Below are 12984 nucleotides of genomic sequence, written 5' to 3'. Positions count from 1 at the left end.
AAAGCATGGCATTCAGAATCAGAGAAACCTAGGTTCAGATTCTAACTATTTCGAGTTGTGCAACTTTCAGCAGGTAACTTATTTCATCTGAAACTCTTTTCCTTATATTTAAAGTGGGAAAATTATTGTTGGAAATAGCATAATTGAACAATGGATTCATCCCATTTTATCCTCTGTGGTTCCAAGAGGTCATTACTGCTATGAATCTATCTTCATGATGAGAAAATTAGGACATGAAGAGAGAAAGGGTTAGGAGTATGCCAATTATTGTATTCCATCCTCACAACACTTCAACAAGATCAATACGAACAGTATCCTCACCTTAGAGATATGGACACAAAACACATAACAGACTAAGTAATGTGCCATACAGAACATGGCAAGGTTAAGGGGAAAATCTAGGCTGGCTGACTTGAAAGTTTCAGGGAAAAAACTCCGCCCCTCTCGGAGAGCCCGGCAAGCTACCGAGAGTATTCGATATGCCAGACACAATAACAACAAAGTCTCCAATGGAGACGTTACTGCTGGGCCCGCTCGAGCAAATCAACGATCAACGGGAGGGCCTTTACCTTTTTTTTATGCTTGCTGTATCAGAAAACTAGGTAATGCTAAAAAAAAAATGAGTATGTTTATATACTTACTACATCAGTAAGTATGTATACAGGTGGCATGCATGTTTGAAGCAGTGTGTTGTTCAACAAGAGCTCAAATCCTGAACTAGATAACCCTGGTTTGATTTCATTCTATTCCTCATTAAGTGTTGATTGTGTAAACCATTATCATCTCTAAGCTTTAATTTCTTTCACTGAAATGTAGATAACAATAAACACAACCATGGCCAGAGTGATAGTTCAAGGGATAGGGCACTAGCTTTGCACCTGGCTGACCTAGGTTCACTTCTCAGTAACCCATGTGGGCCCCAGAGCCCTGCCAGGAGTCCCTCATGAGCACGGAGCCAAGAGAAGGCCCCAAGCACTCAGTGTGGTGCACACACACACACACACACACACACACACACACACACACGGTGTTATGAGCATTAGATATAAAAGCTATACATATGGCCTCCAGCACATGAGTGATGTAAAAGAGAAACCACATGCACTAAAATCCAAACTTGTCAAATAATAATAGGGCAGAATTGGAAAGAATGAACCTTAGACCAGAGTTAATTTACGGATAGGGAGGCACTTTGGTGGGGGAAGTGTGCAGTAACTTTTTGCATCAATACAAGAACCTTTTACACAGTATTGTAACCCTATTACCTAGAATCAACTTTTAATAACTAAAAGGGGAAATATTTTAATAAAATCTATACATATGGACAAATATCCCCACCTGAACCAAGCAGCAGCCTAGCAAAGACTCTTCTTCACTGCCACTCCCTTTAATTTTTTATTTTGTTCACTTTAACAGGAAAAAAACACCCTATGTTTCCCCAAAATAACTTCTCCCAAAATCACAAAGAAGAAAGAATTTTTACTAGCCACATCTGCTGAGCAGGATTTGCACTCAACAAAAGAAGTAGCTAAGGCTGTAAGGAGAAGCTGAAATATAGCCCACACACAGCAAAAGAGCCCCACTACTCTTCAAAATCACAAAGGCTTTGCCAACAGTGGCATGACTGGGACAGCACCATTCCAAAGTTTTCATGTCAGTTCAAGTTCATGCTATCTTCCAAGAAACATTTGGGAATCCAGAAAATGCCTCCATGGATATTGAACTTTTCTTTTGCTAATTAAAATTTTTAGTGGAAGTTATGTTGCAAATACTAGAATGAGGAAATCCTTACAGCAGTTTTCTACTTTGCAAACCAAGTTTTTCTTTATTGAAAACAATTCAATAAAAAATTCACCATGAATCATGGATCTGGATCATTACAACGATGTTTACATCAAGTTCTCACTAGTACTGGGGCCCCATGTGAGAGAATTCCTGTCAGAAGTAGATGTCACAATTTTTTTGTATTTTAAAGCAGAAAGAGGACATTTTTGATCTAAAAAGGAAGGGGAAAGAGACAAGAGCTCATTTTTTTAGCACATACTAAGTGTTAGACTCCACACTAGGAAGTACCAGACTTACAGTTCTAGAAATGAAGACTATAAACAATTCCTCTAAAATATCTTTACTGCTTCACGCTAACAGTTAAGATGGGGGAAGGAGATATCAACTTTATTTTTTTCTACCACTCTGCAATATTCTGACTTTTTTTCAACAAAACGTGCTTTACTATAATGATGCCTGTAACCATGAGTGATTGACACTGCCACTAATTTTACCTGTGAGGAAACCAAGATTCAATAGTTTGGGTCAAAATTTTTTGCTGAGTCACACACTTGCCTTGGAAAAATAATGCTATCCAGTGAACCTACAATGGTCATCATTTGTCAAAATAAGTTCATCATGGTTGTATGCCTTAAATTTATATAGTGAATGTCCACCAATTATTTCTCAATAAAACTGGCAAAAGAGAAAATAAAATTAGCCTAGACAAAGAAGATTAAGAGAAGGGAGAGATGTGTGAAGAGTTCATTCTTGAGACCTCAGGTTTCATGTTAATGCAGAATATATTAGGCTGTTCACTAAGAAAAAAAGGAGTATGATCAAAATCCAACCTTGAAGAAAATATTTTTTTATGAGACAACCAGCATGGGCATAGAAAAGAAGCTTACAAGGGCCAGTAAATGGGGTGCTCAGCAAAGATGAGGGCTGGCTAAGATTGGAAATCATAAATTTGTAATGAAGCCAACCAGCACAATTACATAATTTTCCCCAGTGGTGCGGGGGAGTCCAGATTTAGTCTATTCAAGTGTTAAGCGTGGACTTTAAAACTCTTAAGTGGACTTGTGATCAAAAGCAGGTAAGACATTCAGTCTGCATTCTATGTCTTTAGAGAATTCACTTAAAATAAAACAGTTTGAAATGCAGGATGGGGGGTGGGGGGTGGCTAAAGAAAAAATAAATAGAAATATGATTTGACCCAAAGAGATTGTACAAAGGTAAAAGCCTAGCATATGGCTGGGACACTGGTTCAATTTCCAGGACCACATATGGTTCCCCAAGTACTGCTGTATGTGCCGACCCCCAAAAAGTGATTACGATTAAAAGGAAGAAAGCTGATAAAGATAAATTTTAAAAGTGGCATCAAACATCATGAAAAAGACAAATGGCAGGCTTAGAGTGATGTAAAATAGAATGGTTGCCATATTGGGAAGCAGCAGCAAGACAAGCCTGCTCCACAGAACTACGAAGCTCTGGTTCAAACAGTCAACACAGCAGTCAGAAATGTTGATGTACAGCTGCAAATGCTCGACTCATTAAAGAGCTCACGAGGAGAAAACTGCACGAATAGACCCTCCTCATCTAGCCTTCCTCCTCCATCCCTAAAGCAGAGCCCAGTAATTTATCAGTTGTCTATCTCTAAAGCAAATGGAAGAAAGAAAAATTCAATTTCTATGCTATATGTTGACAGCTCAAAATTAAACTTTTCCATATTTGTAGCATGAAGAGAAACAGGGGAGGGATGAAAGCGACATATAATCAGAGAGATGTGAGACTAAGCGTTATAAATTTGGAAAGGTCAGAATCAACAAAAAGAAAAACTGACCCCTAAAATCAAACTATAAAATAGAAATCATAGAAATAAACTTAAGGAAAAATCCCAGTATCTGCACAGAAAATCCTATGAATATTTCTTAAGACAACATCAGATTGTTATGAAAAGCAAACAGAATGCTACAATGAAAAGAGTATCATAATGATTAAAAATTTACATAAAAAATAGAAAACAAGGCTTAGAAAATATCTCATTTCAAAGATATGGAAGAATAAACTAAATATCTAGACAATTAGTACATAGATTCCAATTCTGATTAGCAGGAGTTCTGGGAAAGATGGGGGCGGGGGGAGTGAAGAAAAAAATGAATAAAACTTCAGCAGAACAAAACTCCCCTGAAGTTTAAAAAAAAAGGTTTAAACATCTGCTAGATGCAGAGTTTTCAGGGTGTCTAGTAAATGAATGAACAAAGACTTAGGCCAAACCATTGACTTATTTATGTAACAAATCTCATTGCAACAAATCTCATGAGTTATTTTCGATGGCTGTGACATAACCATATAGAGACATTTTATATGCATATATATAGCACTGTAGCACTGTCCTCCCATTGTTCATTGATTTGAACAGGCACCAGTAACATCTCCATTGTGAGACTTATTACTGTTTTTGGCATGTGAAATACACCACAGGGAGCTTGCCAGGCTCTGTCGTGCAGGCGGGATATTCTCAGTAGCTTGCCAAGAGGAGCTCTCCGAGAGGGGCAGAGGAATCTAACCCAGGTGGGCCGTGTGCAAGGCAAACTCCCTACCCACTGTGCTATTACTCCAGCCCTACATGCATATATATTTATACATATATATATGTATGCATGTATGTATGTATGTATGTATACACTCACATATATATGTGTATTTTTTTAGTTTGGAGACTTCGCCAGGTAGTGATCAAGGGATACTCATGGCTCTGTGCTCAAGGGTAATTTCCAGCGATGCTTACAGAATCATGCAGTGGCAGGGATTAAACTGCATGCAAGGCAAGTACCTTGACCCTTGTATTATCTCAAATGGCCTGCTGACAACATATTAACTGTTTTTAAGGGTTCATGTTTTGGAAATACATACGAAACAAGATTTCAGATAGCGTGTTATGACAAAATTAAGGAGGAACAATGTAATAAAGACTAAAGGCTAAGTGGGTTCCCTTAGGTAAGGAAGAGGTAAAAAGTTTCTTTGGGGTGATATGAAAAGGCCCAGCCAAGACAAAATAGAAGAATAAAGTATTTCTTATGAAATTTCAGAAAACTTTGAGACAAAAATATTTTAAGAATTTCAAATAGAGACACACAAAAGAATCTCAGAACTGAGCAGCTTCTTACAGAGATGCCTCTGCACCTTGCACCAGGCAGATTTTACCTGGGTGCCTCAGATGGGACCATGCATTGTCTCTCCAGTTGCCCCCAAAAACTCCAGCAGCCACCAACTTCTAGAACCCAATAAGAAGTGCAGGTATGTGGGTTCAGTAATGATAAACACCAGGCCTCAAGGGATAGAGGATGGGCCAATCCCTCTTATCCCCCCATCCCCTGGGACCTTTGATGTCACACCCCCTAAACTGCTTCTGGCTTCTATTTAAGCTCCTTAACGGCCCTGATCCAGAGACATACAAAAGAATCTCAGAATTGCTTGCTGCAGAGATTTCTTCAGACCCTAATTATCAAAAATTTTAGAATTCTAGGAGTGTGCAACCACAAGTGAGGCCACATGACATCTTATACTATTCATAACAAGCAATACAAAATAAATCACCCAGCATCTGCCTGTTCGGCAGGTTTGAGTAGTGGAAGGAAAATTCAAAATATGCTGGTGGGAAGGTGTAATGGTGGTGGGCTAGTGTCAAAATATTGAATGTAATCCATTATTGTGAACAACTTTATGAAAATAAAATTTTAAAAATTTCAAGAACCAAGGCTGGAGCGATAGCACAGCGGGTAGGGCGTTCGCCTTACAAGCGGCCAACATGGCCGACCCGAGTTCGATTCCTCCGCCCCTCTCGGAGAGCCCGGCAAGCTACCGAGAGTATTCGATATGCCAGACACAGTAACAACAAAGTCTCCAATGGAGACGTTACTGGGCCCGCTCGAGCAAACCGACGATCAACGGGAGGGCCTTTACCTTTACCTTTACCTTCAAGAACCAACTGTACCTCATGGTGTTTTACTAATAAAAATTTTTAAAAAATAAAAAAATTCAAATAATGCTTTACTACTCATAAAGAAATAAGCTGTAAGACTGGAGTTAAGTTTTTATCAGCATTACTAAGTGCTCAAGGAAAAACACAGTAATGGTTTCAAAGTTCACAGAAAATTTTATTTTAATGTTTTTATTCTGGACCACACCCAGCAGTGCTCATGGCTTACTCCTGGCTCTGTGCTCAGAAATCAATTCTGCTAGTCTCAGAGGAACATATGGGGGTGCTCAGGGAGTGAACCCGAGGCTGCTGCATGGAAGGCAATGCCCTAGTCGCTGAACTATTGCTCTGGTCCTAGATTTGTTTTGTTTTGTTTTTGAGCCATACTTGGTGGTACTCAGAAATATACTCAGTTCAGTGCCCAAGGGGTTTTCCTGCAGGTGCTGAGAGGACCATGCAGTGACAGGAACTGAACCCAGGCCTCCTGCCTACCAAGTACACACTCCAGCCTTTAAGTTATCTCCCTAGCCTAGAAAAACAAAATTTTTAGTCAATAATTCTGTATGCACTCAAAATAACATTTAATTGTTTAATTGGGAGAGAAGAATAAAGACACTTAGTATATTTACATTAAGTTCACCAATTATTTTTTCTTTTGTACTTTTCCATAGAAGTTATCTGAGAATTTTTCTCACAGAATGAGCACTTAACAGGCCGGGGAATGATAATGCGGTGAGTAGGTCACTTGCCTTGCGAGTGGCTGATTCAGATTTAATTCCAGGTACCCCATGCAGTGCCCTGAGCCCCACCAGGAATGATCCTTGAACACAGAGCCAGGAGTAAATCCTGAGCACTGCCAGGTGTGGCCAAACAAAAAAAAAAAGGGACTTAACAAACACAAAACTAATGGATACAATTGAGATCTCTGAAAGGAAGTCTCAGATTATAAATAATGCCATTTTTTATTTATTTAATAAATAAATAAAATTAGTCCTTGGCAATAGAAGAGAGATATGGCAGGTGAGAGGACTGAGATAGATAGATAGACAGACAGACAGACAGACAGACAGACAGACAGATAGATAGAGATAGATAGATGAATGTACACGCACATACATACATATATGCATATACATAATGGGGGCCATTAATAGAAGAAACAGACCGTTAGAGCTCAAGGACAAACAATGCAGGAACTATGTCATCCAAATTGATGTAAATATAAGCAGATGCTTATCCCTAACCTACTTAATAGGTGATCACTCCTTCCCCCACTCTACTTTCCGGAAAACAATAAGACAGGCTCTGAACTTAAAAGCATCACACATAAAGAGAACCTTTGCTATAAAAAATCTGGGACGATACCAGAAGGCTTAGGTAAAAATCGTAAAATCAAGAGTACGAATAGGTTCTCCCTGCTGTACCTCCTCTTCCACAGTCGGGTTGGGATGCTAGTGGCTACATTCAGAATCCAGATCCCAATCAACACAGCCCAGACAATTGAACATCCTTCTCTTATGGATCAGAAACACCTCAGAGGTAAAATATGGTTTTGACACTGAGCACTCCACAAAAGAAATCACCCCATTATTCTTTAATGAAGCTACCAAATGATAAGTCTTGCCCTCAGACACAGAATAACTACTTCAGTGGGTTTTTGATCTTGTGTGGGGATCTTTATTTTATGTTAGATTTGGGGACCACACCTGACAGTACTCAGGGCTTAGTCCTGACTCTGTGCTTAGGGATCACTCCTGGCAGTCAGATGTGAAATCAAAGGCAGGTTAATTCACATGCAACGCAAGCTCCCCAGTTTGCTCCAACATCACACAGTCTCCCCAGCATCCCTGGGGGCATCCTGAGAGGCTCCTGATCACGTCTAGTGTGGCCCAGCTAATCCCAGGCACTACAGGGCCAAGCAATGCTGCATTCTTGGGCCCTCATATAGAACCTCATGTAGAACTCGGGGCCAAGTTGGACAAGAATCTCTGAAAGGCATTCCCAGGCCTCCTAAAATTGGGAGCCTCCTGCCCTAGCCCAAGCCTCGAAAAAGTCTATGGAAAATTCTCTGTGAGAGACAAAAGGAAAAGAGACAAGGGACAGAGGGTGGCTGGTCCTCTGCTCTGTTTTTTGGATAAAGTAAAGACCCTGTGGGTGGGAGGGCAACAGTTGTCATGAGGATAGAAACGTCACTGGGTTTTGCACTGAAGTTTGATGATGACATGGATGTCACCTTCAAGTTACTTACCCTGTGGTGTAAGGGATGTTGATGCCTCCCAGATTAATACTTTCACATCCAACAATGAACAGGGTGGAGAAGCACAGTAAGGACACACCGCTGCAGATCATGGCTAGTTTTGCAGATTCTCTGGCACCAAGTTTCAGCTTTTTTATTATATAGCCTCCTAAGACAATTCCAACACCAGCACTGGGGACAATGATAACACCTGCAGAGGAGAGAACAGGAGGAAGGGGAAGTAAGGGAGACTAGTATTTTCTTTCTCATTACTCTGTTACTTCTCAGGCAAAGAACTTAAAAATACTGTAACCAACAAATCTTCAATGTGTGATTTTATATTACGGCATTATTAATTTTCAAAACTTTCAGTATAATCAAAAAGGACTTATATTCAAAACATAAAAGAAAGCAATTCTTAACAAATAAAGGCAAGCAACTCATTAGTAAAGTGAGCAAAACCTTAAAAGGTTTTAAGAAAATCCAGTTCTCCATAAACATGGAAGGCGTACAGTCTGATTCCTAAAAGAGAAGTAGAAATAAAAATCACAGTGAAATGCTATTTCATGCCAGGTACGTGAACTGAAGAGTCTGACAGTACCACATGTTGGCAAAATCAGACCATGGTGGGCAAGCTCTTTACACGGCTGGCAGTATCTGGCAGTTGAAGAGACGTACACACCCTCTGTGACAGATAATGGTACTCCACATCTAGACAGCAGAAAGTAGTTCGCAACTGTGAGGATCACAGTTATCTGAAACACCAGAAAAGCCCTCAACTGGAAATAAAAGTTACTTCTTTAATAGATACATTATGTGTACTATATTCATATAATGGAAATCCATACAGTAATGAAAAGTAAGAAACATAATGACATACTACCATTCAGATACATCAAATGGTGTTGGATTTAAAAAGGAGATAGTACAGTTGTTAAAGAGCATGTTTAGCATGCTCCTCAGGTGAAATTCTTTTTTTTTTTTAATTGAATCACCATGAGCTACAGTTACAAAGCTTTCATGGTTGAGTTTCTGTCATAAAATGATCGAATACCCATCTCTCCACCAGTCCACATTTTCTACCACTTATGTCCCCAGTATCGCCCCCCCCATCCCAACTTTCTCCCTGCCTCTAGAGCATACAATTTCTGCCATACTCTCTCTCTACTTTGGGGCATTATGGTTTGCAGTACAGATACTGAGAGGCTATCAAGTTTGGTTCTTTGTCTACTTTCAGCACACATCTCCCATCCCAAACGATGACTCCAACCACCACTGACTTATTGATCCCTTCTCTATTCCAGCTGCATTCTCCCCCAGCTCATGAGGCAGGCTTCCAACTATGGAGCAATCTTTCTGGCCCTTGTCCCTACTGTCCTTGGGTGTCAGTCTCATATTTTATATTCCACAAGTGAGTGCATTTTATGTCTCTCCCTCTTTCTGACTCATTTCACTAGGCATAAGATTCTCCATGACCATCCACTTATAAGCAAATTTAATGACTTCATTTTTCCAAACAGCTACATAGTATTCCATTGTGTAGATATTCCAACGTTTCTTTAACCAGTCGTCTGTTCTTGGCACTCGGTTGCTTCCAGATTCTGGCTATTGTGAACAGTGCTCCAATGAGCATACAGGTGCAGATGTCATTTCTACTGTGCTTATTTACACCCTCGGGATATATTCCCAGAAGTGGTATTGTGGGATCATATGAAAGTTCAATTTCTAGTTTTTTAAGGATGGCTGATATTGTTTTCCAAAAAGGCTAAACCAGTCAGCATTTCTGCAGGTGCAATTCTTGGCACTTCATCACCCCTGATCACTGTTGGGGGCAGCTCTGGAGGTCCCAGCACCTCAGGATGGCCTGAGTATCTCCAGTACAACATCAGCATCGCACCTTAGGGCCACTGCACTGAGTTCCTAGCCCTTCCTGTTGGTATTTTATATCCCACAAATGAATGCAATCATTTTATGTCTGTCCCTCTCTTTCTGACTCATTTCATTTAGAATGATTCTCTCCATGACCAACAAAGATAATTTTGGGCAGTGAGATGGAACAGAGGGTAAAGGGAGCAAAGCTAGAGTCAGAGAAGTGGCAGGAGGCTGACTGCAGAGGTCCATGTGAAGAGTAGGAAGACTGCATGAACAGGAAGTGGGAACTGTGAGGACAACTCAGGTCTCTCTGTGGAACACCAGGTGTGTGAAGGGCTGGTGGGAGAGTCAAGCTTGGGAAGAACCGAACATTTACAATCCAATGCCCAGTTCTGGGGATACATCTTATGTTCCAACAAGATCGAACAAAGTGGAGGCCTGAGGAGTGGCTCAGTGACTAAAATCACCTGCCTTGCTAGGTTGAGGCTAAGTGTCTGATCCCTAATTCCACTCATATGCATCAGGTGAGGTCCCAGGTATCCAATAGCTGCCAGAATAGGTGACTGCCAGGACACAAGCACAGTGACTAAAGTGTGTGACCCTTCACCCAGCGAGCACTGCAACTAAAATATAAAAACGATGTAGCACAAGCATTGTGGTCAGAAGGAAACCCCTGGCAAGTACTACAGATAGAATGTGAACAAACACCACAACGAAATGAGCGTAACCTCTGATGAGCACGTGTGCAAGCACAACTAAAGTGTGTGATTCCCATTATTGCAACAGCCACCAAAAAAAAAGGAAGAGAGAAATGACTAAAGAAAGATTATGAATGTAAGGTCAAACCTAGAATCCCAGAGAGCACCCATGTTAACAGGCTTGCATGAAAAGATGAGTTCCCGGGTCTAGAACGAATCTAGAAAGAGAGATACTACAAGGGTCAAGGTGCTTTCCTTGAACATGGCCAATACCAGTTTGATCCCCTCTACTGCTGGGAGTCATTCTCAGCACAGAATTGGGAGTAAGCCCTGAGCACCACTTGTGTGGCCCCAAAACAGACTAAAAAAAAAAAAATCACTGCTTACATTATATATCTTTCCCTTCTATCTTCTTTCTAGGCTGTTTTCCTTCAAGAATTGATAATGTGTTGTGGATTATTGCATAGCTTCAGTTTTGGGTCTTAATTAATTGCAAACCAAGCTACTAAAGGAAAAGAACTTAAAATGTGACTAAGTTGAAAAAAACCATTGCAGTTTAGTAAAGAAAGCACAAAATAGGAATATGAAAGAGACTTTTGCAAACAGAAACTGTTGTGGGTCCAGGCGATATTAGAGCCCAAAAGTCTGCAGTGGCACCAGCGTGCACAGCCAGATGACTTGCTCATTCAATAACACAGGCAAAAAAGCAAAAAGGAAGGTTAGCTGAATCAAAAGGCAACCAGTGTTCCTCTTGCAATCGTCACCATAGTCCTGAGAAAGAAAGAAAGAAAGAAAGAAAGAAAGAAAGAAAGAAAGAAAGAAGGAAGGAAGGAAGGAAGGAAGGAAGGAAGGAAGGAAGGAGAAAGAAAGGAAGAAAAAAGAAAGAAAGAAAGAAAGAAAGAAAGAAAGAAAGAAAGAAAGAAAGAAAGAAAGAAAGATCAGTCATGACCCTTTTACAATGAAGCTGATATTCCAAGAAGGGACCGAAGTGCACACAGGGGAGCCTAAATGAGTATTTAGGCCACTGAGTCCCAGCCGAGGGCTCTGTTCACATCACCAAAGCTGCTTCAGAGACAATGGATTCTTCCAGGTCCATTGCCCAGTGGTCCAAGCTAAGATGAGCCGGTTAGAAACTCCTGTCCTCAGTAAGTTTGCTGTCATTATCATTAATAAAGCATTACTTTACCTTCAGGTTGAAAATGGGTCTTTAATATAATCCTATTTCAAGCAATCAATGGAATGACCACTACTCCATGCTGGCCTACAATGTAACTGCAAAACAACTTCCCATGTCATTGACGAGCAGGATCATTCCTTGAACTCTGCATCCTAGTTAGTACGCAGCTCTTACAATTTGATTAACAGTATATCAGAAAGCACCCCAGAGTGAAGACCCAAAAAAGTGTTCTCCTTCCTCCTTCATCCCCCCTGCACCTAGGTGCCAAGCATTACCACTCATCTCTCCACAGCTCAGACCTACAACCTGAGGAAGGGACCCACATGTTATCGTTGACACTTAGACATGTGGGGTGAGTGGGGGAGATTTGGAGCTGGGAAGCACAGGGGCAGAGACTTCTTGAAGACACTGGATCTGGGGTGATCCTGGAAGAACTTGAAGGGACTTGGAGTCAGTTTTCCACCCATCACTACACAACCATCTGGGTCTCCCGACTTCCCCATTCCCCGTGTGCATTAGGGAGATAATCAGATGCCAATAGTCCAGGCTGCTCATCACCTCTCCATGATGCTTTACTCTCCTTCCTTCTGTCCTCAGATGCAGGTAGCCAGAGCCTCTTCTGAGCCTCAGTGCTAGATCCAGCCCTACCCCAGCACTGCAGGACTGGTGTGTGGTTCCCTCTCTCTGCCTCCTCATGTTCTCGAGTGACAAAGACTTGCAGAGAGAGGACAGGTAAGCGAGGAAGAGTCATCATCCAATACCAAAGAGCATCCCTAAGAGGGAGAGAGGATGTAACAGAGCCTGGAAAGATAGGAGGAAATGAATGAAGCCCAGGGAGCCAACTATGGTACGAGTGCACAGGAATGAGACCAGTGACCTTGCACATGCCTACCAGACAAACCCAAGTTTGAGTATGACCTGTATACTCTGGGCCTCTGAGTTCACATCCCCGCCTTTCCCCCTACAAGTCACATGTCCAAACTTCCTTCTGGAAAGCCTTCGACTTTCTCATCTGTAAAATAGGGCTAAGAATAGCAACTCTTTCTCTTAGGGCTCTTAGGATTAAATGAGCTAAAGGAATTAAGTAAGACACGTGATGAAGTGCTTAAAAATAGTGCCTGATCCATAATAAATACTCAAATGTCAGCAATCACCATGAATATGAATATCGTTATTATCTGCCTAATATTAATGAGTTTAACATTTGTACAACTAAATATATTGAAATTATAATTAGACAAATGTCTGTATGTGA

The 12984-nt window shown here is 40.9% G+C and overlaps 1 protein-coding gene across 2 annotated transcripts in view; it reads right to left on the bottom strand.

Annotated features, from left to right (window-relative positions):
• SLCO5A1 (solute carrier organic anion transporter family member 5A1) overlaps positions 1-12984 on the bottom strand; it is a 162929-nt gene that overhangs the window by 25226 nt on the left and 124719 nt on the right. For both annotated transcript variants that reach the window (XM_056111040.1, XM_056111048.1), the window contains one exon: positions 7995-8193. In XM_056111040.1, coding sequence (XP_055967015.1) covers positions 7995-8193 — 199 coding nt within the window. The remainder of the gene's footprint in view (positions 1-7994; positions 8194-12984) is intronic.

Source organism: Sorex fumeus, unplaced genomic scaffold (assembly GCF_029834395.1).
Source record: "Sorex fumeus unplaced genomic scaffold, SorFum_2.1 ptg000002l, whole genome shotgun sequence".
Taxonomy (NCBI): Eukaryota; Metazoa; Chordata; class Mammalia; order Eulipotyphla; family Soricidae; genus Sorex; species Sorex fumeus.
This window is presented reverse-complemented; position numbering and strand designations above follow the sequence as displayed.